This window comes from Geotrypetes seraphini, chromosome 14 (genome assembly GCF_902459505.1).
Source record: "Geotrypetes seraphini chromosome 14, aGeoSer1.1, whole genome shotgun sequence".
NCBI classification, from domain to species: domain Eukaryota; kingdom Metazoa; phylum Chordata; class Amphibia; order Gymnophiona; family Dermophiidae; genus Geotrypetes; species Geotrypetes seraphini.
This window is the reverse complement of record NC_047097.1, coordinates 49,892,246-49,916,817: the sequence shown is the minus strand read 5'-3', so window position 1 is coordinate 49,916,817 and position 24,572 is coordinate 49,892,246. Positions and strand designations below refer to the sequence as shown.

Sequence of the window (24,572 nt, the reverse complement as noted above, 5' to 3'; positions counted from 1 at the left end):
TTATTATTATTATTTTTATTACCTCTGTCTATATCCCTCATTCCCCGTATCTTTCAGGAACTTGTCCAATCCCTCTTTGAATCCCCTTAATGTACTCTGTCCTATCACATCCTACGGTAGCGCATTCCAGGTGTCCACCACCCTCTGAGTGAAGAAAAATTTCCTAGCATTGGTTCTAAACCTGTCCCCTTTCAATTTCTCTGAATGCCCCCTTGTTCTTGTAGTTCCGAATAGGCTGAAGAATTTGTCCCTTTCTACCTGTCAAAATGGTGCCAGATACACTTCAGCACAGGCTTCCATTACAGTAAATAGGCAAGTGGCTTATCCTTTGGAACTGTTTGGTATTGTAGTTACCTCAGAAAAGCCCATGTATTATATGTTCCACAAAGATCTCAAGACTACTTTATTTCAGAAATGTTATGACACCTGAAATTCAGTTTAGGATGATCTGTAATTTGTTTATTTGTTAACCATTTAAAGTTCTATTTTATAGGGAAGATGTGGCATACAAAAACAATGCGTAGATTAGATTAGATCTAACGCAACACAATGAAATTGCTTTTGGGGTTCTGCTGCATGGTGGGGATGGGAGGGAGGGATAGAAAAATGCTGCACAAGGGGATGGGTTAGAGTTGATCGTTGTACACAAAAAAAAAAAAAGAAGACATCTTCCGAAACTAAGCTCTACTGCATTTTTTGGACCCTAAATTAATATAAGACATTGTCTTATTTTTGGGGAGTGGCTGTTATAGGGGAAAGCACCCTTCAGGGATTCAAGAAAAGGTTAGATAAGTTCCTGCTGGACCAGAACATACGCAGGTAAGACTAGGCTCAAATAGGGCACTGGTCTTTAACCTAAGGGCCGCCGCATGAGCGGACTGCTGAGCACAATGGACTGCTGGTCTGACCCAGTAGCAGCAATTCTTATATTCTTATGCTGGATTTTAAAGAAAAATTACTAATTACTAATAGCTCTGCAAGTTCATTTTTCAATTCTATCAACACTCTGGAATGTATAGCATCCGGTCCAGGTGATTTGCTACTGTTCAATTTGTCAAATTATGAGTAGTAGTTGAGAAAAGCCACATGGGGTTGGGACCCAACAACACTTCTGAGCACATTTATTTCACAAGGTATTTTTCAAAAGTTAAATGCTGAGTTTGGTTTGGTGTATTGCTATATGAAAAAAGGCCTTGGTGCCGGGGGGAGGTAGAGTCAAGAGTAGGTTGTTGCACTGCAAGGGCTGAATTAGAGCATTAAATCCTGGGTTTCCTCTCTAGCTAAGAACTTATAGGCTTTGGTGTTCCAGCCAGTGGCATTAAATCCCATTGCTCTATGATTAGCTAGAAGTGTGATCCAGCTCCAATTCCCCTGGCTCAAAGTGTTTTTGCTAAAGAAGGAAATCTGAATGCTTCCTATGCCTGCAGTATGAGTCACTAAAATCACTTGTAAGTTGTCTTCTACAAAATGGAACAGAAGCTTTGCTTTTTGAGCTATTCCATACCCCCTTTGCCTTTTCTGCTTATTGAAGTCCGCCACTGCTGTTGTGTTATCAAAAAGTATACAGTACAGATGCTGTCCCTTTAACCTGTGGCCAAAAATAGTCAAAGCAACTCAAAACCTTGCACAAAATGGTGCCATGCTACATGACGACTAAGCTTCCTCCATATGTGCCGAACAGGTCCCTCCGCTCCCAGGATGAAATATGCCTCAAAACGTCCCTTGGTCATGCCCTTCAACTGCAACTGCCAAACTTTATACCGAGCCACTGGAATCAACTGCCCCTACAGATCAGATCCCTTAAAGGACTCCTCAACTTTAGAAAAGCAATAAACACACACCTCTTCACCTAACTCCCCTGCCTAAGGCCAACAGATTACAAAGAAATATTAATGTATATTGATTAAGTGTCACATTAGGATAAAAACTTATATTGATAAATCTTGCACTGTAACTAAGTATAATTTATTATGTATATTGGTATTAGATCCCTAGTATGTGTCAAGTAGTATAAAACTTGTATTGAAGAACCTTGCACTGGAACTAAGGCAAATTGTAAACTGTATACTATGTATATTGGTATTGTAGAATAAATCCAGTGCCAATCAAAACCTGTTAACTGTATATTATGTATGTTTAACCTGTAACCCATTCTGAGCTCTTTGGGGAAAACAGGATAGTAAATAAATTAAATAAATAAATAAAATAATCTTGGGTCTTCAACCTGGTTATGAGTCATAAACACTTCCTGTGAAGCAAAAACCTTGCATTACCTGCCCTAATGGTGGGCCTCCTCAGCCCTTCAGTCTTCTCTATGGTGACCCAGATTTAGTTGAGAATTTCCCAGACTGAGTACAGGGAGAGGGAGTCGTACTTCAAAGTCCTCCACTGAGACAATCAGGTAAGCATGGAAATGCAGAATGCTATAAAGTGAACTACTGCCCAGGGTACTAAATCCAGTGTCATAGCCATTAATATCAAAATTCGAAGCTAATCCTAAAACTATAGCAGCTTTTGGACAGAACATAAGGATGGTGCTGAGCAGACCCTCTGCAAACCTCATTTGCATGCACTGTTTTTTAAAGAATGATTCGCCTTTTTGAAATCGTAACAATAGCGTCTGCCAAAGCTGCCCATCGGATTTTACCACAAACTTTTGAGAATCTTCCCCTTGTTGACTAAATACTCTGGGGACTGAGAGGAAATTAGTTTGCTCTCTGCATAGCTCACCACTCATCTAAGACTCTTCAAACTGAATACCTTAGGTTTCGGTTTATTTCATACTTGCTGCACACCACCTTCTTTCTGTTTGAAAAGCAGTATAAACTAGAATTTTAACAGGAAAAGAAAGGAACTACTATGCATAGACAGGACAGATGACAGAGCACAAAAAGAGGAAAAATGCCCTCCCTTGCAAAAAGTAGGTTGTTATAACCACCATTGCTTTGGAAGAAGTTCTTGGTGCCATGATGAGACCAAAGGCAACTGCCCTGAACTGGAAATCTTTTCCCAAAACAGAACTGCTGCTAGTGATTCCTGATTAAAATGGGAAAGCAAGTCTCAGAGATCAAGTGAAGAGAGGAATTGTTGTCTGATCACTCTCAACCAAAATGGCTACTGTGGATTCAAAGGCATCCACCTTTGGGACCCTGGAAAAAAAACAAAAACTCTTCAGGGAAGGGAATTAAGCTACTATTTAAAAAAGCTACTACTTCTTCAGCTACTATTTAAAAAAAGTGAGTGTTAAAATTTAAATTAAAAAAGGCCCTTCAATTCCATAATCTAACCATATAATTATATTCCCCGTTCCTTGGAATAACAAAAGTAAGATGTAGAGCATTGCAGGTTATACAAAACGCAGCAGCAAAATTGATAATGGGATTGTCTAAATATGATCACATTTTGCCACATCTCCAAAAATTGCATTGGCTACCAGTCATCTTCAGAGTACAGTATAAAGCAGTAATAATTTGTCATCAATTCTTGTAAGGAAACATTCCAGAATTGTTTAAAAACAATATACTTCACTATATACCAAAAAGATTATTGCACTCTAAGAATCTAGCTTTACTGAAGACAACTGTAAATCCAAGGCTTGTTGTGACTGGTAAAATGACTTTTTGTTGTGCAGGAGTTAAGATATGGAACTCCTTGGTGGGTCAGATATGAAACTGACATGAAAAGGGCATGTTTAGAACATTACTTAAGACGCTGTTATTTGTAGATGCCTTTTTCTAGCCAATAATTTTCCTCTCTAGCAGAGTTGATGAATTATTCATGATCTTTACTATGCAAGCTATGGCATTATTCTGTAGTCATGATTTCTGAGGATTGTTTGTATATTTATTTTATCATGTTTTTGTTTTAAAATTATGTATGTAAATTATGTAAATCGTTTCGTTTTAAACGGTATAGAAATTTTTTAAATAAAATAAATAAATAATAAATTAACAAAGTAATTCAGAAAGAGAGTTCATAAACATTGATTAGTTTATTACCTGCTGGTGCTCCTGACATTACAGTTAAAGCTGCCATCGATTTGGTGCCAGTGTAGTGACTTTTTACAAGAAAACGAGCTAAATCCAAGATTGAATCAAACTGCTGACTTAACGTTTTCTGGGCCCACTCACGTACAAGCAAGCAGGCAGCAGACACAACTTCTTCATCAGCATTTGGAAGCTGTGCTGAAGAGTCCATACCATTCAGCTAAAAGAGATTATACAAGTTATTTATAAAACTTAGAAGACGAGGAAGCATATTATCAATACAAGTATTAATCTCTCAAATAAATGCAACTTTAAAGAATAATCTCTAACTTTAGATCTAAAAGAAGAAATATAGATGAGGAAAAATGTGTTGAGCAAATAATTTTCAGAAAGTGGTTGTAATTAGCACTGTTAACACTTTAAACTAAACCTAAATATATGATATGAAGTAAAAACAGTAAACACTAAAGTTGTGCACAGTAGAGGTCAGCAGATGTGATCCATTTGGCCTATGCTCTCTGCTTGGTTATCCTACCTACATTACCTAGCTCTAATTATATCACTCTTCTTTGCTTTTACCACCATCTCTGTTAAGGAAATCACTCAATTGTCAGTCCAAACTAGGCCACTTGCAGGAAATTGCTCTTATCTTTCTTTGGTGTTAGAAGGGGAGTGAAACCAAACTGTCTTGCCTCTCAAGCTATGTAGCCTGCCATTTCCTTCCCCAACTGTATCTGAGAATGTAACAAAAGTCCTGTTACCACTTGATTCTACTTCTACTTGGAAGAGTGAAGCATAAGAATATAAAAATTGCCGCTGCTGGGTCAAACCGGTGGTCCATCGTGCCCAGCAGTCCGCTCACGCGGCGGCCCTCTTTATCAGTCCCTCTTCTGGCCTTCTACTTGTACTTGAAAGAAATCTGCTAGATAAGTCTGTCATTCCACCTTCTCTTATTTCAGGGGCAGCAGAATGACTTTTTGTTTGGGGGTGCCCAAACTCCTCCCCCATAATAATAGGACTAATTCTAATGCTATTTCTTCCATTCATTCTTCATTTACACACAATATAATCTTATTAATAATATATAAGGGTAACCACAAAATTAAACTACACAAATCACACTGAAACATCTGCATTCCTTAATGCCATATTCTGAAAGGAGTTTTCCTCACTCTCTCAAAGCAGCTACTACCACAAGGCTAATCAACCCCATTCTACCTCTATTTAAAATGTAATAAAAAAAATCAAACAACCAAATTGTCACATAAAAAAGCCTCTCCTTTCTCAGCCCCCAAAGGGAAAATCTAAACAAGACATGCAACAGACACAGGTCCTTTTGTACTCGTATACCTGGGGTAGCTATTCTGGTCCAAAAAGAATTTATGTATTTTCCACCTACTATTTGTAAGACTGGGTTTCTGGAGGAAAAAAATTAATATTCTCTGTGTGATCTTTTCTTCCTCCACTCCTCTTCCAGATACATCTACTTTATGTTGAAATATATTTATTAAAGTTTTCAAGAAAAAGTGCAAGGAAAATCACATAACAGTGCAATCTAGAAACTCTCACATGTGCACAAATCAAACCCCCCATCACCCCTCCTCCCACTCCCTCCCCACCCACAAAGATATCAATATCTAACAGTCTGACAAGTGGCGTGGGACCCCCTTCACCAATTCAGTAATCGTCCAAGAGCCTGGGGTGTAAGGTCCATCCAAAAGTGTTCCCAAATCTGACAGAAGTGGCGACCAGGTCTCAGGTCCAGGTCACCAGCCTGTCTCTGCTCCAAAGAAGCATGTAATATCATCAAAGATCTCCATTGAATATAAGTTGGTGGATCCCGGGATATCCAATTGGTCAAAATGGCTTTCATTCCCATAAGCACAGTTCTCGCTATGAAGGCTGTCATCCCTTTCAATTTCGGTGTAGCTACATAGATTGTGAGCCTGCCGGGACAGAGAGGGAAAACTGCTTGAGTACCCGAATAAATGCATGTAAACCGTTCTGAGCACCCCTGGAAGAACGGTACAGAAAATTGAATAAATAAAATAAATGTGCCCAGACCACGCCAAAAATGGAGGATCAGAGGACAAGACCAAAGCATGTGTTCCAAAGAGGTATGAGCCTGTGTGCACTTGGGGCAGTTATGAGTAGGGGTAATTCCCATCCGAGCCGCCCTTTCAGGGGGAATGTATAGCCGCAGAACCACTTTCAATTGTAATTCCAGACTGTGCCTACATTGAACTGCTTTGTCTAGGACAGGGGTGCCCACACTTTCTTGGCTTGCGAGTTACTTTTAAAATGATCAAGTCAAAATGATCTACCAACAATAAAATTTTTAAAAACACAACGCACACTGTATGCTGAGAAAATGTTAATTATCATTTATATTCAGGTTTTTTTTCAGAGGTCAAGCAGATGACTTTAAAATATGCAATGTCACCTCAGTTCTTAACAACTATACAAAAATAGACAAATATATCCGCTCCCCTTTTATTACACCGTGATCGCGGTTTTTAGCACAGGGAGCTGTGCTGAATGCCCCGCGCTACTCCCGATGCTCATAAGCTACCTGCGCTAAAAACTGCTATTGCGGTTTAGTAAAAGTGGGCCATAGTGCAAAATATAGACAGCAGATATAAATTCAGACACATTTGATCACTAAATTTAAAATAAAATAATTTTTCCTACCTTTGCTGTCTGGTGATTTCATGAGTCTCTGGCTGCCCTTCCTTCTTCTGACAGTAAATCTAATATTTTTTTTTTCTTTCTGCCTTTCTTTCTTTCTGCCTCCTGAATGCTTCCTCTCCTCCAGACCTCATTCCATTCCTCAATCAACATCTCTCTCTGTCCCTCCGTGAGTCCAACTTTTTCTTACTCTCTCTCTCTGCCCCCCTTTCTTTCTTTTTTTTTTTTAAATTTTAACAAGTTTTATTGAATTTTCACAATGGCAAATATAGCACAAAACAATACAACCAATACACTATATAGCCAAATCCCCACCTCAAAACATAAACAGTCATACTGGTACTCTTCAGTATAAGGCAATACTATCCAACCCAAAATTTCCTCCCTCCCTCTCTTTCTTTCTCTCTCTCCTTTCCTCCCTTTCTTTCTCTCTCCTTGACACCCTTTCTTTCTTTTCTCTCCCTGCCCCCCTTTCTTTCTGCCTGTCTTTCTCTCTCCCTGCGTCCCCCAAGTCACCGCTGCCGATTTCTCCCTGCTTTCCCGATGCCAGACCAGGCATGTACAAGTACCGAGCCCACAAGCCTTCCCTTCTGACGTCGGAGAGGAAGTTCCGGGCCAGCCAGGCAGCGATTGGCTGGCCCGGAACTTCCTCTCCGACATCAGAATTGACGTTGGGGGGGGAGGAGGCTCTGGGCCTGGCGCTTGTACGTACCTGGTGTCGGGGAAGCAGGGAGAACAGAACGCAAAGCCAACGGGATGGACTCCGTGATCGACTCACATTGCCTTTGTGATCTACTGGTCCTTTTGGGCTCCCCTGTTCTAGGACAACTTCCAAACCCAGGAATACAAATGTCAAATATTTTAGAAGACAATTTTAAAAGATTTAAAGTTGTAAATTTTTAGTATGTAGCTTACTCATAAGTCAAAGAACAGAATAGAATACTCATACCTCTGCTCCTTGTAACCTTGGGAGAGCCTCTATTGTCCCAGGTACAGTCTTCCATAGACAGGGAAATACCTAATGTATTGAATGTAACTCACCTTGAATAACTACTGAGAAGGTAAGAGTTAAATCCAAAGAACTAAAATATTATTTTTATTTACATAAATCTGATACATCGCCTACTACAATAAAATAACATAACATAAGAGGTGCCATACTAGGATAGATTGAAGGTCCATGAAGCTCAGTATCCTGTTTCCAACAGTGGCCAATCCAGGTCATAAGTACCTGGCAAGATCCCAGGAAAGTAAAACAGATTTTATGCTGCTTATTCTAAAAATAAGAAGTGAATTTCTCAAGTCCATCTTAATAATGGCTTATGGACTTTTCTTTTAGGAAGTTATCCAAAACTTTTTAAAACTCCGCTAAGCTAACTCCGCTAAGCACATTCTCTAGCAACAAATTCCAAAGTTTAATTACCGTATTTTTCACTTCATAAGATGCACTTTTTTCCCCAAAAAAGTAGGTGGAAAAAAGGGTGCATCTTATGGAGCGAATACCCAACCTCCAACCCCCCCCCCAGCCATTACCTTCTTTTGACCGCTGTCACTGCTCCTGGTTTCTCAATGCTGTCATAAGTAGAGGAAGGGAAAGGCCAGGAGGGTGCAGCGATTGCACGCCGCTAGCCCAGAAGCCTTACCCCCAACGTCAATTCTGAGTGTGGGGGGGAGGACAAAGGCTGGAAGGCAATGAGGGAACATATGAGGAAGGAAGGAAGGGACAATTGTTGGGCCTGAGGAAGGAAAGAAATCACCAGACAACGGGGGCCAGGAAAAGGACAAAGGCTGGAAGGTGATCTCCCCAGCCTAATTGTACCTCCCTCTCCCATTTCCCTCTTTTATTTTTATCTTGATATATTTATTAATCTTTCCTTCCCATCCTTTCTTAATGTATCTTGTATGTTCATGTGTAAATGTCCCCCTTTTTTTAGTTTAGATAAGTTTTTATTCTTCTTTTAATTTTTACTACATATTATTGTAAACCGTTTAGATACCTGTATGATAAACGGTATATCAAAAATAAAGAAACTTAAAACTTGAACATAGGAGGGAAGGAGGGAGGGACAACTGTTGGGCCTTAAGAAGGAAAGAAAGAAATCACCAGACAACCAAACTTAGGAAAAATGATTTTATTTTCAATTTAGTGATCAAAATGTGTTAATTTTGAGAATTTATATCTGCTGTCTATATTTCGACCTATATTTGTCTATTTTTCTATAGTTGTTACTGAGGTAACATTGCATATTTTAAAAAGTTATCTGCCTTGACATGTGCCTTGTCCTTGCCTACCACTAGACCACCAGAGGAGGGTACAAAGCCTGGCAGGGATGGGGGACACGGTGCAGAGCCTGGCAAGGAGTGTGGGGTTGGATGCAGAGCCAGGCAGGGAGAATTTGGTTCAGAACGTTTTTTTTCTTGTTTTCCTCCTCTAAATTTAGGGTACATCTTATGGTCAGATGCGTCTTATGGAGCGAAAAATACGGTATACGTTGAGTGAAAGAATATTTTCTCTGGTTTGTTTTAGAATTCAACAATATTTTATTGGTGATTGAATAAGAAACAAATACAACTGATCCACAGAATGTATGAAAAACACAGTGATACATTAAGAACAAGAGTGTGCAGGTCACCTTATGAGAATATAGATTTAACAACCCCCCCCTGCCCAAAAAACAACAAAAAAAAACCCCCATATACCCCATGACTGATGTCTCACGCATGCCAACCACCTGCAATAGAGGCAGTCTCACAAGGTATTCAAGATATCATTATGTGTTCGAGACGGTAAAGACTGGATGTAGGATTCCCAAATTTTCAGAAAAAGTTTTTTGCGTTTAGGGCTAAGTCTAGCCATTCTATACAGGCCAGAATAGTTCTCCAAAACAGTTTAATTTTCAGGCATGACCAAAACCCGTGAAAAAAGGAGTGGATATCTTAAGAACATTTTTGACAGGTAGGGCAAGCAACATATTCTGAAAAATTAACCTGATGTTGTGTAAAATATGCCCAGTGAAGGACCCAAAATTGGCATTTCCGAAGGTCTGCACTAACTGAGACCTCTGGGATTCTTTTGATCAATGCTAGAAGGTCCAAAGATTCTGCCAGTAATTCCAACTCCTGGCTCCAATGAGAGCACAATGCATCCCTGTCCACAGACCCAAAAAGCCGCTGAAAATCTTTATAAAGACCAGAGATCTTGAATCCATCTTCCAGGTAAGGCTCAAGAAGTTCCTGAAGTCTAACATCAATGGGAAATGAAAGATCAGAGGGGGAAAAAGAACACACATAATGCTGAAGCTGATTGTATGTTAGAAAATCTCCCACACTGAGGGTGCCAACCTGTTGAAGGGTAGTCCAGGACAACAGCGTACCATTGTCCTGCAAGACATGAGCCAACAACTTAATACCATGAGAATACAGATGATGAAAACTAGCATTTGAGTCCCGGTGGAAACTGCATTACCAAGAGGAGGTAAATATTTAGTAGCCCTTGGATTTCCTCCCCAAACCCTAAGCAACGTGGACCTAAGTCAACCACAAGGAATGAAGAAGCAGACTAACTTTTTAAGAATGGGGGATTACGGTCATGGGCGCCTGTATCAGGAAGAGAACATTCAAAAGTGCAAAAAAGGCCACTTCCACAGCTTTCTGGGTAAAGTCCTGCCGGTCCAAACATCAAACTCCAAAATATCTCATCAAGCAAGCCAAATTAGAGAAATACATGTTTGGAAGCCCCATGCCTCCATATCTCCACATGTCCTGCAGTTATTTGATAGCTAACTTGGGCTTCTTCCTCTTCCAACAATATTTAGATAGTAAAGAATGCAACTTACCAATGTTTCACTTTAAAAGCCAAAAGGGCAAGAGTTGCAGCATATAAAGCCATTTGGGAAAGAGTACCAGTGAGCTGCAGTGAGAATGATAAAGGGGACCATCAAACCAAACACTCCTCCGTATATCTAAGCAGGGGATCTACATTACTACAATATAGCGTAGAAGTCTTAGCTGTTAAGAGTAATACCTAGATAACGGAAAGATGTAGATGCCCATTGCAGAGGAAAAGGGCCCTGCCAGACGTCTCGGACCTGCGAGGAGGTGGGCAAGGCTAGGGACTTATGCAAATTAAGCTTAAAGCTAGAGAAATCACAATATTCTTGGAAACTCTCCGTCAAAAGTGGTAAAGATCTGGCAGGGTCTAAGAGATGTACTAACAAATCATCTGCAAAGGTAGAAATTTTAAACTCAGACCAGACAACCAAAACCCACAAACATTAAGGAGGATGTCTCGAATTGAGTCAAGCGGTAACACAAAGAGAAGAGGATAAAGTGGGTAGCCCTGTCTTGTTCCCCAATTGATCTGAAATGTAGGGGACCATATGCAACTGGCCTATACAAAAGCAGAGGGGAATGATAGAGCACCCTCACTGTAGTTTGAAAGAAGCCAAACAGACCACAGTGATCCAAAACAGAAAACAGAAAGTGCCAAGACACCCTAACGAATGCGTTTTCAGTGTCGAAACTAACTAAAAGAGGGGAGCTTCAGACGTTCAACATACTCCAATGTAGCCTGAAACACAATGAAAGTCTCCCCCCAGAAGAATCAGAATATTATGATGCTTTGCCAACAGGGAAATCAAGTTAGCAAAAAATTTGGGATCGTTTGCATTGGGGGCATATATATTACACAAGAGCAGTATGCTATGGTCTTAACACCCCCACCTTTTGTATTTTCCTTTACTTTTCTACTGAAAAATTTAAAAATTGTAACTTTTAACCTTTTTTCCTCCCGACTCATGTATGTATAACATGTAACCACTTTGCATATTGTTAGTTTCTTTTTATTGCTCTTTATTGGATTTTGTACATCGCTTAGTAATTTTAATAGGTGATTAATCAAATACACTAATAAAACTTGAAACTTACCTGGCCATTTTAAGTCACTTTAGCGATAACATAGCGCCCCCCTGGGATCTACCCACTGTTGATGGACAGTGAGTGAACACCTTTTATGAATCAAGATCAAAATCCCTGCCCTTCTGTAATCCGCAGGGGTGCCCAACAGGTGTCCCACCTACCATTTGCAAAATTTGGCATGCTTAGAAGGAAAGCCACATCTGCCTTAACCCGATTTAAGGCCACCAATATCTTTTGATGTTTGATAGGTGAAGTAACCCCATTTATATTCCAAGAAAAATAGCGGAGTGTCATTATGGAAGGACAAGAAAAACAGAGGCAAAATCAAAAAGCAGTTTTAATAGGGAAAAGTGGAGCTACCCCAGCCTGCTTCTAGTTGAAACTCAGACATCCAATCTAACAGCGTACATACCAAAGCAAGCACTGAGACATCGGCCCTGCAAACAAACAACAAAAACAAACACAAACCGTCCCTCCCTTCCCAGATCCACCACAGCACCCAAACAAAACCCACCCCTCTTGCCCAATATAGACAAAAAAATCTCCCCCATCAGCGAGACCTATAAAAGGTGCGAGGGTCCTGTGGAGATCCCCTCCGCACCTCCCCTCAAGCTAATTAATAAAAAAAATAGAAGAACAAATAGTAAATACCCAATAAACATGCCAATGGCTGCATAGAGCAACTATTTAAAAAACAAACAAACAAACAAAAAAACCCACCAGGGAAAGCAGATACATCAATATATACACTGGAACATTCTAAATAATAATCAATGTCTATCCATTGTATAACAGCAGACACTAGAAGACTACCAGTCTGGTTCCCAGCATTTTGGGAATAGTCCAGGCCATGAGCCCAAAAAGCTAGAGAAAAAAAGAAAGAATAATGTTGCTCATACTGAGCTGAAGGTTTCAACATCAAGAATGATGACATCTAGATTCTTTCTCTGAGCAGTGACTCTTAATGTGGAACCTTGCATCACGCAACTTTAGTTTGGGTTCTTCTTTCACTTATTCACATTAAGGCCCTGATTCTGTAAAGTGCGCCTAACTTTAGGCGTGCTTTAGAAGTCCAGTTTAAGTGGATAATGAGCGATTTAAAGGTCTTAACAAGAGTTAATTGGGACTTAGATGGAGTTAGGCGTCAGGTAGGCGTTTTCACAATAAAGACGCGAGGTAGACGCAAGTTTAGGGAAAAGTCACGTCCAAGTTTGTAGATGTGGGCATGGTTAGGGTTAGGCACCACATAGATGCTAGTTGGGCGGCAGACCGCGTCTAAACATCGTGGAAAATGTAGGCGAAGGAAAAGCTGGTCTAAGTGTGGTTTCTGCTTGGCCTGAACTCGGATTTCTATGGGAGCAACCTAGACGTGCTTTGGGCTTCCGAAATGATATCTGCTATCTAGACTTCAGGAATCAGTTTTTACCTCTTTTTCCCCTCCTAATAGATTTAATAAGCTACCATATTAATAGAGCACATCAATATAAACATATTGCATGGAAAACATAGCACTTTTCTGGTCAAATAGTAATGATTTACTCATTACACCACCTTTGGCTGTCTTGCTTAAAAAGAACCCACTTTTTTCTCAACAAACAGTGCTGCAATCAGCTTTCTTGAGAGCAAAGAAAGAACATGAAAAACATATCATTATTGCACGCATTACTTCATTTTTCAGCGCTTAAAAAGAGAAAAACCAGATACAGACCTTAACATGTATTTTCCCTCATTGCAAAATGGAGCTCTTCAGCTTCACAAAGCTGATCTCATTGTGTGATTATCAAGGTGCACTTTCAAGGTAGTATGCCACAATTAAAAGATGCGCTGGGTGTTGAACTCACAACTTCTGTATGAGCAACACTGGATTTTAACACATTGAGCTACATCAGCTTCTACTCAGATGGATCTCACTGCCCATTCATGTCATAGTTGACTGACCTGCCTATCTATCATATACTTAGGAATGATATCACAGTCACTGCAAGGAAAGCATTTCTGGCTCACCAGGTTAATGCACCTTGTTGCACATTATCTATCTTCTCAAGTTCACCGGTTCAAATCCCACCTTCATTCATTTTAAGAACTTCCTAACAGCTTCTATTAGTTGTCATAAGAGGGTTTATATGGTGGACTTTATCATTTTTATCATCACATTTCCTTTCCAGGCAAAGTTATTTTCTCCTTCTCATGGCTAGGATATCCTAAGCTGTCATGGGAGGAAACTTCTCCTCTGATAGAGCAAAGCCATTTGTGGCTCACCAGGTTAATGTGCCTTGTTGCATTTTGTCCATTTTCTCAAGCTCCCCGGTTCAAATCCCACCCTCACCTTTACTCATTTTAACATCATCCTAACAGCTCTCATAAGTGGTGGACTTTGCTGTTTTTCATCAGCATTCTGCAGTTTGCAGGCACAGGTGCATCAGATACATTCATCTTCTCTCTGCTACAAGCCATTGTGGTAGGAATGTATTTCCTTCTATGCAATATCCACACAGGGCAACAGGTATAAGTTTACTTAAAACTTCAGAAGGCTTGGACAGGTATTGAAGGAAGGTACATGTTTTTGAGATGTATCCTAGAGACATTCCTGTTAGTAAATTCAGCTTGGCTTGGTTTCATGCCTGAGGAGTGTGTGTTGGGGTGGGGGAGGGAGTTTAGGATTATAGAGAACAGACTGCTTTAGACATCTGAGAATTGCTGCAGATCATTTTAAAGATCAACTCAAATATGTTTAAGCAAAGGAATGGCCAAAGAGTTTAAAGGTTTTCTGGGAGAAAAATGAATATCAAATAATTGCGAATCGCACTCAAGACTTGAACATGGAAGATAAAAGCAGTGCCTTAAGGCATAGAGCTATAGAGGGAACTTCATTTAGAAGTTGGTAACAGAGCCTCTACAGACTAAGCAGATGAGAAATGGCTTCTAGTAAAAGTTTTGAGAAGTGAAGGAATTGATTAAAAGTAAGTGCAGCTGTGTTTGGCCAAACCACACCCAAAGCACGCCCAATCAGATTTGAAAGTTTTCTGGTGGGAAGTCCTAAAGGTGCCTATGATGTCACAGTACTTAGGCGTGCTTAGTATAAGAAGGTCCATCAGTGCAGTGTTTTCTCTTTTAGGCCTCCAATTCTGTGTTATTGCTTATGCTGGTTTCTGAGACTTCACTTTTCTTGATTATCTTTTAACCTTTTCATTCCTATATCTGCCACAATTCTCTCCATTTCACAGGACCATTAGCAGCTATAGTAATTTGCAATTTTGGTGTTTGTCTAACCTTTTTCATCTTTCCAGGAACTCCTTGCTAGCAGCTAAGATAACAAATCTAGGTGAGAATGATATATTGCTAGCTACTTAGGTATCTTTATTAGATAAGAGCTCAGGCAGAACTGATTTCTTCTTTGGGACTCCCATTCTGTGTTATTGCTTATGGTGATTCCCCTGATATCTGCAACAACTCTCTCCATTCCACAGGGTCATTAGCAGGTCTGAGAATTAGTGATGATAAAAATGGGTTCCAGGAGTGTTGGTAGAAAACCCCCCCATGCTGTTTGAAACTTTAGTGCCAGCAAAATGGATATGCAAGTTACATGAATATGTGGAGCCTATGATGTTGGGAAGATGGAAGCAGTGCTTTTCCTCATAGAGCTAAAGGTAATTCTTTGTAGTTATAATTGATAGGCATCCTTATTATAAAAAAGGAACAGTTTTTTTGCTTCTGTTCATTCTAGCTGTTATTCTGAGACTGGGGTGTGACATATTCTCCCCAGACTTCTGGTTTTTATTTTTGCCACAGATGTCTTAACTTTTTCCCCCTTTTCTCCTGATTTCAAGTTCCCAGAGTGGCTAATGACTCCCCTTGTGTTTCCCAGAGGCCAGAGCAGGTCTGTTCAAACTGGGTTCAGCACACCAGCTTGCACCTGGCCAAAGCTCAAATACCAAAACAGAAAGAATAGGTGAGAATGATGTACTGCAACCTTTCTTTGCCCTTGTGATGAATTATCTACATTTTCACAATGGTAACATGTTTCACACTTTTTTTTCCTTCACAAGGGTGTAGTTATAGAAGATTTTCTGAGAAAACAGTCAATTGGTCAGTTTTAGGCTGTCTTTTACAAAGGTGCGCTAAATCCACGTATGCGCTAACTACTAACACATGCATAGAATAATATGCACACGTTAACATTTACCGTGCACTTAGGCGGCACCGCTTAGGTGCATTAGCGTGTGCTAAAGGTTAACGCTTGCATGTTATCCTATGGACGCGTTAGTAGTTAGCGCATGTGTGGATTTAGAACACCTTTATAAAAGACAGCCTAAAACTCACCAATCAACTCTTAATTTGTCTCAATCCATCTTCCTTTTTCTTCAGCCTTTCTCCTACCAGGAGCAGATTATGGGACCTTAACAATTCAACCACAGTAACAACTTGGACCTAGGAGTGGCTTACTCTGCAAACCTGTCATCCAACTCATTGAACTGCAGTTGCCTGATATTATACTTGCATGCTGCTTTCCAAGATTGTGCAATAAAAATCTTAAACCATTTTTCACCTTGTGCTTATTTATATTGAGTCGCTCAACAAAAACAAATAAAGCGGAAAGATTATTGGCAAATTATCTTAAGGCAAAAAAAAGGAAGACAAAAATAATTGTCATTAAGGATGAAAAAGGTGATATTTACACTCAAGTTGAACCTATTGTGTAGCTACACTGCAGCCCTAGGCCGTGACTCGGCAGTGCTCTCAGTGGCTATACACAAAAAGTGCACTGGCGTATGCCACGGACTGGAGTCACCCTGCAGGTTTTATCAAGGAACTGGAATCAAACGCAAACACGGCTGTAGAATGACAATATGAAAAATTTACTATACAAAATAAAGTCAGACTGTTCCACGTATGGCTCCAAGCTGAACAAAATAACTGTCCAAAACAAAAATGGCCAGAGGGAAATTCTGGCAGCCTTCAGGATTTCCTACTTTTACCCAAAGTTTGTTTTCACCCAAGTCTGCTCCCAAGCAGAGCTCAGATAAGTGCGGTTCACCACACTCCAAACAGTTTCTGCAAAATTGTGTTTTTAACTTTCAGTCTTCTTGGTCCCAAATAGAGAATGACACGGTGGCAGTTTACCCGCGGCCACCGCATTTTAGCTGCAGGTCACCCGCCGAAAACGGGGAAGAAAACTAGCAGTCGCTGTGGCGACGGGGACAAGGCCATTCACCGCCCGCGGGGCGGTGAATGGTCTTGTCCCCGCAGTGAGGCATGAAGGATCGCGCGGTCCCCGCAGCTCACACCCGCCTGCCCAATCGATTCTAGTGTTTAGCCAGCTCTCTCCCTTCTCCTCACCTTAGTTTGTAGATTTTCTTTTTCGGCGACCCGCACGCGCGGCTACTCAGTGTTCAATCTTCTGCTCTGACGCAACCGGAAACAGGAAGTTGCAGCAGAGCAGAAGATTGAACACTGAGCAGCAGCGGGTGCGCGGCTCTCTGATAGCGTGCGGGTCGCCGAAAAAGAAAATCTACAAACTAAGGTGAGAAGGGAGAGAGCTGGCTAAACACTAGAATCGATTGGGCAGGCGGGTGTGAGCTGCGGGGACCGTGCGATCGCTAGTGTTCCCGGCTCAAATTGGAAGGAGGGAGTGAAAGGGAAAAGGATTCTGGGCCAAGGGGATGAAGTTGGAAAGAAAAACCCACAGCAGGAAAGAAAGGGAAGGACAGGCAGGTGAGCCAGATGCTAGAAGCAGGGGGGGGAAGAAAGAGGGAAAAAAGCTAGATGGGGTTGGAAAGAGGGAAAAAAGCTAGATGGGGTTGAAAAGAAGAGACACACTGGTATGGAAGAGGAAGATAGGGGAAATCTGGACACAGGAAGGTAACAGAAAGAGGGGAAATTATGTGCATGGGGAATAGGGACAGAGACATAAAGGGGACATGCCATGGGGATGGTATATGGACACAGGGGGGGCAATGACAGATACATAGGGGAGATATTAGAAATGGAGAAAATAGGAGCACAGAAGCGAGATGGTTTGTGGGGAGCTTGCAGGCTCCAGTGGCTTGCACAAATTACATTGTAACGTGCCATGAAAATAAGAGGGAGGAAGGTAGATAGATAAGCCAGGTGAGAGGAGCTGAAGGGTAGTAGAAAGGAACAGATGGTAAAGGAGGGAGGGAAGGGTGGTGGTGGAAAGGAATAGGACAGACATTGAAGGAGGGTGGAGGAACAGACCCCGAAGGGAAATGTGGAAGACAGAGTGGGAAGAAGACAGATGCCAGACTATGCGGGAGCGGAGGGAAGAAGATGGGTGCTAGACCAATTGGGGGGGGGGGGGGTTAAGGGAGAGGCACAGTAACAGCAAATGGAAGACGCAGAGAGAAGACACACAGTGGATGGAAGGAATTCAATGAGAAGATGTGGAAAGCAGAAACCAGACAACAAAGGTAGAAAAAAAAATTATATTTATTTATTTATTTTTTGCTTTAGGATAAAATAGTATATTAGTTGTGTTGTTAAAAATTTATAAACAAAGCCCTGCCAGCTGAACATCTCTTTCTCTAGTTCAGCAGCAGGAACTTTGATTTATAAGAAAGGAATAAGCTAAATATTACAGTACTAAGGCTTATATGGATGCAGCGGGGACGGTGACGGGGCGGTGAATGGGATGGCAGTGGCGGTGACGGGGCGGTGAAAGGGATGGCGGTGACGGTGCGGTGCAGAGGATGGTGGGCCGGTGACGGGGACAGATTTTTTCCCCGTGTCATTCTCTAGTCCCAAACCATAAACCAAAAAAAGAAACCTCTAGCCTAACAAAATATCCAGGCTGGGTACAGAGGAGTGGTCTAAGTTTGCCTTTCCAAAAAGCGCACACACAGCTTTCAAAACTCCCTCCTGGGTGTCAGCAAACTTCTCCTCCCACAACTCACTCTGAGTTTCACAGGTTAAACACAGTCCAAAAAGATGACTCAGAGCAGGTAAAAGAACCCAGTCACAAAAATTAGAAACACACAAAAACTCAGTTGTTCAGCTCAGGCTTTGAAAAGGGTTGCCAAACCTACTTCCATCGTTGCAGCTGCAATACACACACTGGCTTGTGTGGCTGCTAATGGTGGTGTGAATCCAGCCTCTTCCACACCCAGGTCTAAGGCATTACCCTAGCTTGAACCCGCACTGCTCTACCTGGGAAGAGGCCCGTGACTTCCCTCTCACCTTCCTTCCCAAGAGCAAACTACTGACCTTTCATGAGGAGGAGCCACACCCTGCTCTAACTGAGCTAGCATAGCTCTGCTCCTCTCTTGGGCTCCCCCAGTGGTGACCTGGATACAGGTTTCTCTGTGGGTTCTCAGTTCTAGCTTTGCCCTCCTGGGTCCTAGATCTAATGGGTTCCCGAGGTTTGTGACCAGTGTTCCTAACCCTCAGCCCTGGATGACTAGCAGGCTCAGGGAATTCTAAATAGGACTGAGGCCAGGCCCTTGGCGCTCCTTTTTTTTGTTTCCTATCCCCTTTCCTACCTGAACTCACAGGGACCTTGGCAGGCGTAGAGCCTGACTGGTCACAATTTTAAAACAATTTTTAAATTATTATAAAGCACTTTATTCTTCCGAGTCTTATTTAGACAAAGGAAAAGATGGATTAGAGTTTTTAAAACTAATAGAGGGACCTAAAATTCCTGAACATATAAAAAGAAGTTTAGATGAGCCTATATTACTAAAAGAATTGCAACAACTTTGAAATCCCTTAGAGTGGGATCCGCTCCAGGTGGTGATGGTTTTAAGGTATAGTTTAATAAAACATTTCAAAATACCCTTTTGCCTTATCTGTTAAATTTATTTCAGACTCAACTAAATAAGGATTGTATTATAGGCACTATGGCAGAATCTGTAACTATAGTTTTGCCAAAGCCAAATAAAGATCCCACTTTGGTTTCAAATTACAGGCCTATTTTGTTAATTAATGTAGATGGTAAACTTTTAGCTAAGACATTGGCTATACGTTTGGCTAAGGCTCTCCCGTTTATTATTGGTATGCACCAAACAGGGTTTGTTGCTCAGAGACATTCATCTAATAACACTAGGTTGGCTTTTCATATGTTATATTTAACAAAAGCCATGAAAGATCTGGCTTTTTCTGTATCCTTGGATACAGAGAAGGCCTTCGATCGAGTAGAATGGACCTTCATGTACCAAGCAATGGAGTGGTTTGGTATAGGCTCAGGATTTATACAAATGATTCAAACATTGTATAGCTCCCCTGCTGCTAGATTGTATATAATAATAATCTCTCAGGATGTTTCATTCTGCAGAGGGGAGTTAGGCAAGGATGTCCTTTGGCTCCTTTGCTTTTTGATATTGCATTGGCTCCTTTGCTTTTTGATATTGCATTGGAACCCTTATTAGCTATTCAGCAAGTGAAGGAGATACAGGGTATTCCCTATTAAGAAAGGGAATACAAGGTCTCTGCTTATGCAGATGATATACTGCTTGATTTGAGAAATCCTGAAACAACCATTCCATGCTTACTTGAACTAATAGAAAAATTTGGAAAATTTTCAGGATACAAGATTAATTGGAGTAAATCTGAAATTCTTCCTCTTAATGTACATTGTGCAAAAGGTTTGTTTGACTCATTTCCCTTTCTTTGGAAAGAGGATGAAATAAAATATTTAGGCATTTGGATAAAAAATACACTTGAAGAGACAATGAAGATAAATGAAAAATCTTTATTACAGAAGGTAACAGAAATGTGTGAGTAATGGAATCCTTTACTTTGGTGGGGGAGATGTTAAAATGATGATCTTTCCTGTGGTTTATTACCAAATGGGTATGATACCAGCTTTTTTCCAGGGGTCTTTTTACAAAAAGTTAAATAGTATTCTAACAAAATTTATTTGGCTACGTAAAATTGCTAGAATTGTTTTAGTGTCTTTACAAATGACAATTACGGAGGGAGGGGTACATTTTCCAAATTTTTATAGGTATTATGAAGCCTATATTACGCGTCAAGGTATGTATTGGGTCCTCCCAGAGCCCATTGATAATATCCTGGATTGGATATGGTTGGAATGGCGACTTATGTTTCCTCTGCGACTTTGCCATGTTCTTAGTATCAAGATGCCTAGGCTATATAAAGAAAACAGAATATTAGCTGATACATGGAAAACCTTAAGATATGTAAATAATCTAACACCTATTCCAATTCACAAAACAACAAATCAAACTATTTGGCTAAACTCCAAGATTCAAATTGGCGGTTTTAAGATCATCTGGAAGCATTGGATGATGGCAGGTATATTAGAAGACGTTTTGTCGAATGGTAAGTTGCTTGAGTTTTCACAGTTGCAACATAAATTTGGTCTTAGTAAATCACAAAGTTTTAGATGCAATTGAAGCAGGCCAATCAGGTAGGATTCCCTGAATGGAAAAATCTCACTAATCAATATAGCTTGGAATTCTTATGCTTTCAAGTGGATTTTCTGGGGCACCAGCTACTCAGTGGTATAAATTAATATCTGGATATATGATTAAAAAATCAAAAACTGGTCTTCATGACATTTGGAGCATTGAGATTAAGCATCAAATTACAGCGTCTCAATGGTCCCGAATTTGGTCTTGGAGGATGAGATGTACAGTATCTGCATCTATGAGACAAACTTGGTTTTTTCTGTTACTTAGAGCTTTCTGGACCCTTGTTCGTTTACAAAAATTAGATAGCTCTAAGTCTAATAGATGTTGGCATTGTCATTTCGAAGCTGGGACTTTAGATCATTTATTATTCTATTGTCCATGTATTTTGGCTTTTTGGAAATCAATTTGGGGCCAAATAGGTTGTTAGAAAATCCAGTAGCCTTGACATATGATACTATTTTATTTGGCATGTTGATGAGAGCGAAAAGTCAGATTTCTTCAAACAACAATAAGCTTCTACTTATTCTGACTGGAATTGCCATTCAACATATTACATTCAATTGGAAAAATCAGAGTAGATTAAATTACAGTTTTTGGTGGAGTCTGTATGTCATAGTTATAAAATGGAAAGAACGTTGGCCACACAGAGAGGATATTTTGGTAAATTTTGAGATGTTTGGGGACCATTAACAGACTTTTGTAATAAGTAGTAAACATTTTCCCTTCATAAGATAATTGAAATGAGGGGATAGGGATGGGTGGAAGGGATGATTTTTTTAATATATTAATAGAATGTATATTGTATAATATAATATAAATGAATATTTTTGATGTGATAGGGATGGGAGGGGAGGTTAACTTTCATGAATGTCAGCTGATGATAATAATAGTAATACAAGTGATGTTTTTTCAATTCAAATGTTATTTCTCGATACACTTGATGTAAGTTGTAAAATGAATAAAAATTATATAAAAAAAAAAAAACAAAAAGTAGGAGCACTATAATCATAAAAACACTTTATAAGTTTCCTAGAGGAGCTCAGAACTGTAAGATGGTATAGAAATCACAACCAGGGCGATACCTTGAAGAGTGTTTCAAAGTGTCTATCATTGCTCCATCTTGAAGTAATATAAAGTTGTTTCATATGATGTAGGACTAAATAAATAAAGATATTTATAAATAGAGTACAACTGTTCAAAGACAAACTTTTTTATGATGATTATTCAAAGGACTTTTCTTATATATATATGAACTTTCACTTAGCTGATTGAACGAATCAAAGTGAAATAAAGGTTATCTTGCTAAGGCAGGGTCTGATGCGTTTCGCCAAGACAGCTTCTTCAGAGAACCCGCTCCAACAAGTTAGCATTCAAAAGGAGAACTTCATTCTTCATAGCTCTCCTGACTTCTCTAATATCTGGTTTACATTGAATGGTGCTTAGCGTTTCCTTACTAAGCACCACTTCAGCTACTTCGTCACATTCACCTTTGTCTTATCTAGTGTTCCATGAGGCCTAGGCTGCAAAGGAGAGAAGTGGGGAGGCCCTTAGGGGTGGCAAACAGGGTCGCTGGCATGTCTCCTGCCTCACAGCCTACAGCCAGCATAATATTTGAGAAAATGAGATTAGATGAGAGCTGGAGAGGATGAAAAGGTGCAACAAGGTGCCTTAACTTAGTGGCTTCTTTCAGTCAGGGGAGAGGTTTCCTACTCTGACAGCTTGAGATATACTTAACTGCAGCCGTTTTGGCATGCTTCAGGCGCTCTGTTACAGAGCCGCAAGCACGCTGAAGCTACTACCCAAACGACGCCTAAATGAAACAGTATAATCCAACTAGAATTGCTATGATTTTATGGCTTATTGTGTAGCACAGTGGTTAGAATGAAGGTTGGGGTGTGAGCCTGGTCTGGATTTGACTCCCTCATGTCCTTCAGTTGACACAATACTCATTTTAATAAAAATGACAAGCTACAGACCAATCCAATCTAATTTTCATCTCAAACAGCACAACATTAGCAATACCAGAAGCAACCTATTCTAAAAGTGGAGTTTCCAATTGATAAAAACAGCAGTACAGTATTTGACTCCATGTCACATTTATTGAACCATACTTGAGATTCTGGCTTTTGGGACAATGAAAGCAGTGCTTTAAGCCATTGAGCTACCAGTCTTTTGTCTCAGCTAACTATGATATGATAGCTAAGCAGATGATACCTTAGCAGATCACTAAGCTATGATATGACAGGGGAGTCAGAGAAACTGGAGTGGAAGGTGGTATAGCTCAATGAGTAAAAGTGCTGTGCTGATCTTACAGAGGTTGTGAGTTCAACTCCTGGCCTGTCTTTTACTCGTGGCATTCTACCTTGTAGGTGCACCTTGATGATGTCACAATTAGGTCAGCATTGTGCCGCTGCATACCTCAACTTGCAATGAACTAGAAGCCACATTCAGATCTGTTCCGTGTTTTATTCTGTTTTTAAGCTTGGCCAATTGAAGTGATGGGCTTTCTGTTTGCTTTGAAGAATGAACTGGTTGTAGCAATGTTTAATGAGAAAGAGAGTGTTATTTAGAGCAAGGAATCACTTCTAAAAACATCTCTCAAATAACGTCTGTGGGATGCCCACAGAAAGCTGATTGGATAACCTAGGCTGCCTAATTAGCATGTATCGTGCTAAAGCCTTTCTGGAGCTTAAACCATGTTTATCTAAAGCCTATATGATGCTCAAAGTTCTATGCTTTGCACTTCTTATAGGAGCCAATTATACCATTGCTATACAAGTTTCTGTGTAGCACAGGAGTGAAGCTTACACCCTTCTACACTGATGTTTCCAGTTCAACTCCCACTCGGTACGTCTCAGTCAAAAAGTAATCTTATACTTATCCTTTTAAACATGGCATACTTTGTAATTTTTTGGGTTTTTATATTGTTGAAGTATACAATTCTGAAATAATGAAGAAAAAGGATATAACAGGGCAGTGAGATCTACCTTGTTCTGTCTCCTAGCAGAATTAACTGCCATTCACTACCTATAAGGAGCAGTATAATCCAATCAGAATTGCTATTATTGTATGGCTCATTGTCTAGCACAGCGGATTAGAGTGAAGGTTAGCATGTAAGCATGTCACATTTTTTCAATATGCACACTGATGTTCCCAGATCAATTCCCATTGAAACTAATATATTATAAATATCCTTTTAAACATGGTATACTGTGTTTTTATTATCCTTTTAATGATGGTATACTTTGGGTTTATTATGTTAAAGCTTACAGTCCTGAAATAATGATAACAAATCAGTAAAAAACACATTTTTATATATAACATCATAGGGACATCTATCTGACGTCTATATTAGGAAAAAGTGGATTTTTAAAAAAAAAGAATATCGGACGCCTTCTCGATGCCTAAGTAACGCTGATTGGCATTTGGACATCTAAAACACACAAACTAGACGTAGTTTACAGAATCGGGGCCTAAATGTCTTTTGTCATTTTGATGCCGTCTCCTAGTCTTGCATGGTCCTCTTACAATTTTTCATAATCCTCTTACAATTTAACAACTTTGTGTCATCAGCAAATTTAATTCTCTCACT

At 40.1% G+C, this 24,572-nt stretch overlaps 1 protein-coding gene across 5 annotated transcripts in view; it reads right to left on the bottom strand.

Annotated features, from left to right (window-relative positions):
* Window positions 1-24,572, bottom strand: part of RFX7 (regulatory factor X7) — a 309,205-nt gene that overhangs the window by 14,793 nt on the left and 269,840 nt on the right. For all 5 annotated transcript variants that reach the window (XM_033919544.1, XM_033919543.1, XM_033919545.1 and 2 more), the window contains one exon: window positions 3,999-4,206. In XM_033919544.1, the coding sequence (XP_033775435.1) occupies window positions 3,999-4,206 (208 nt within the window). The remainder of the gene's footprint in view (window positions 1-3,998; window positions 4,207-24,572) is intronic.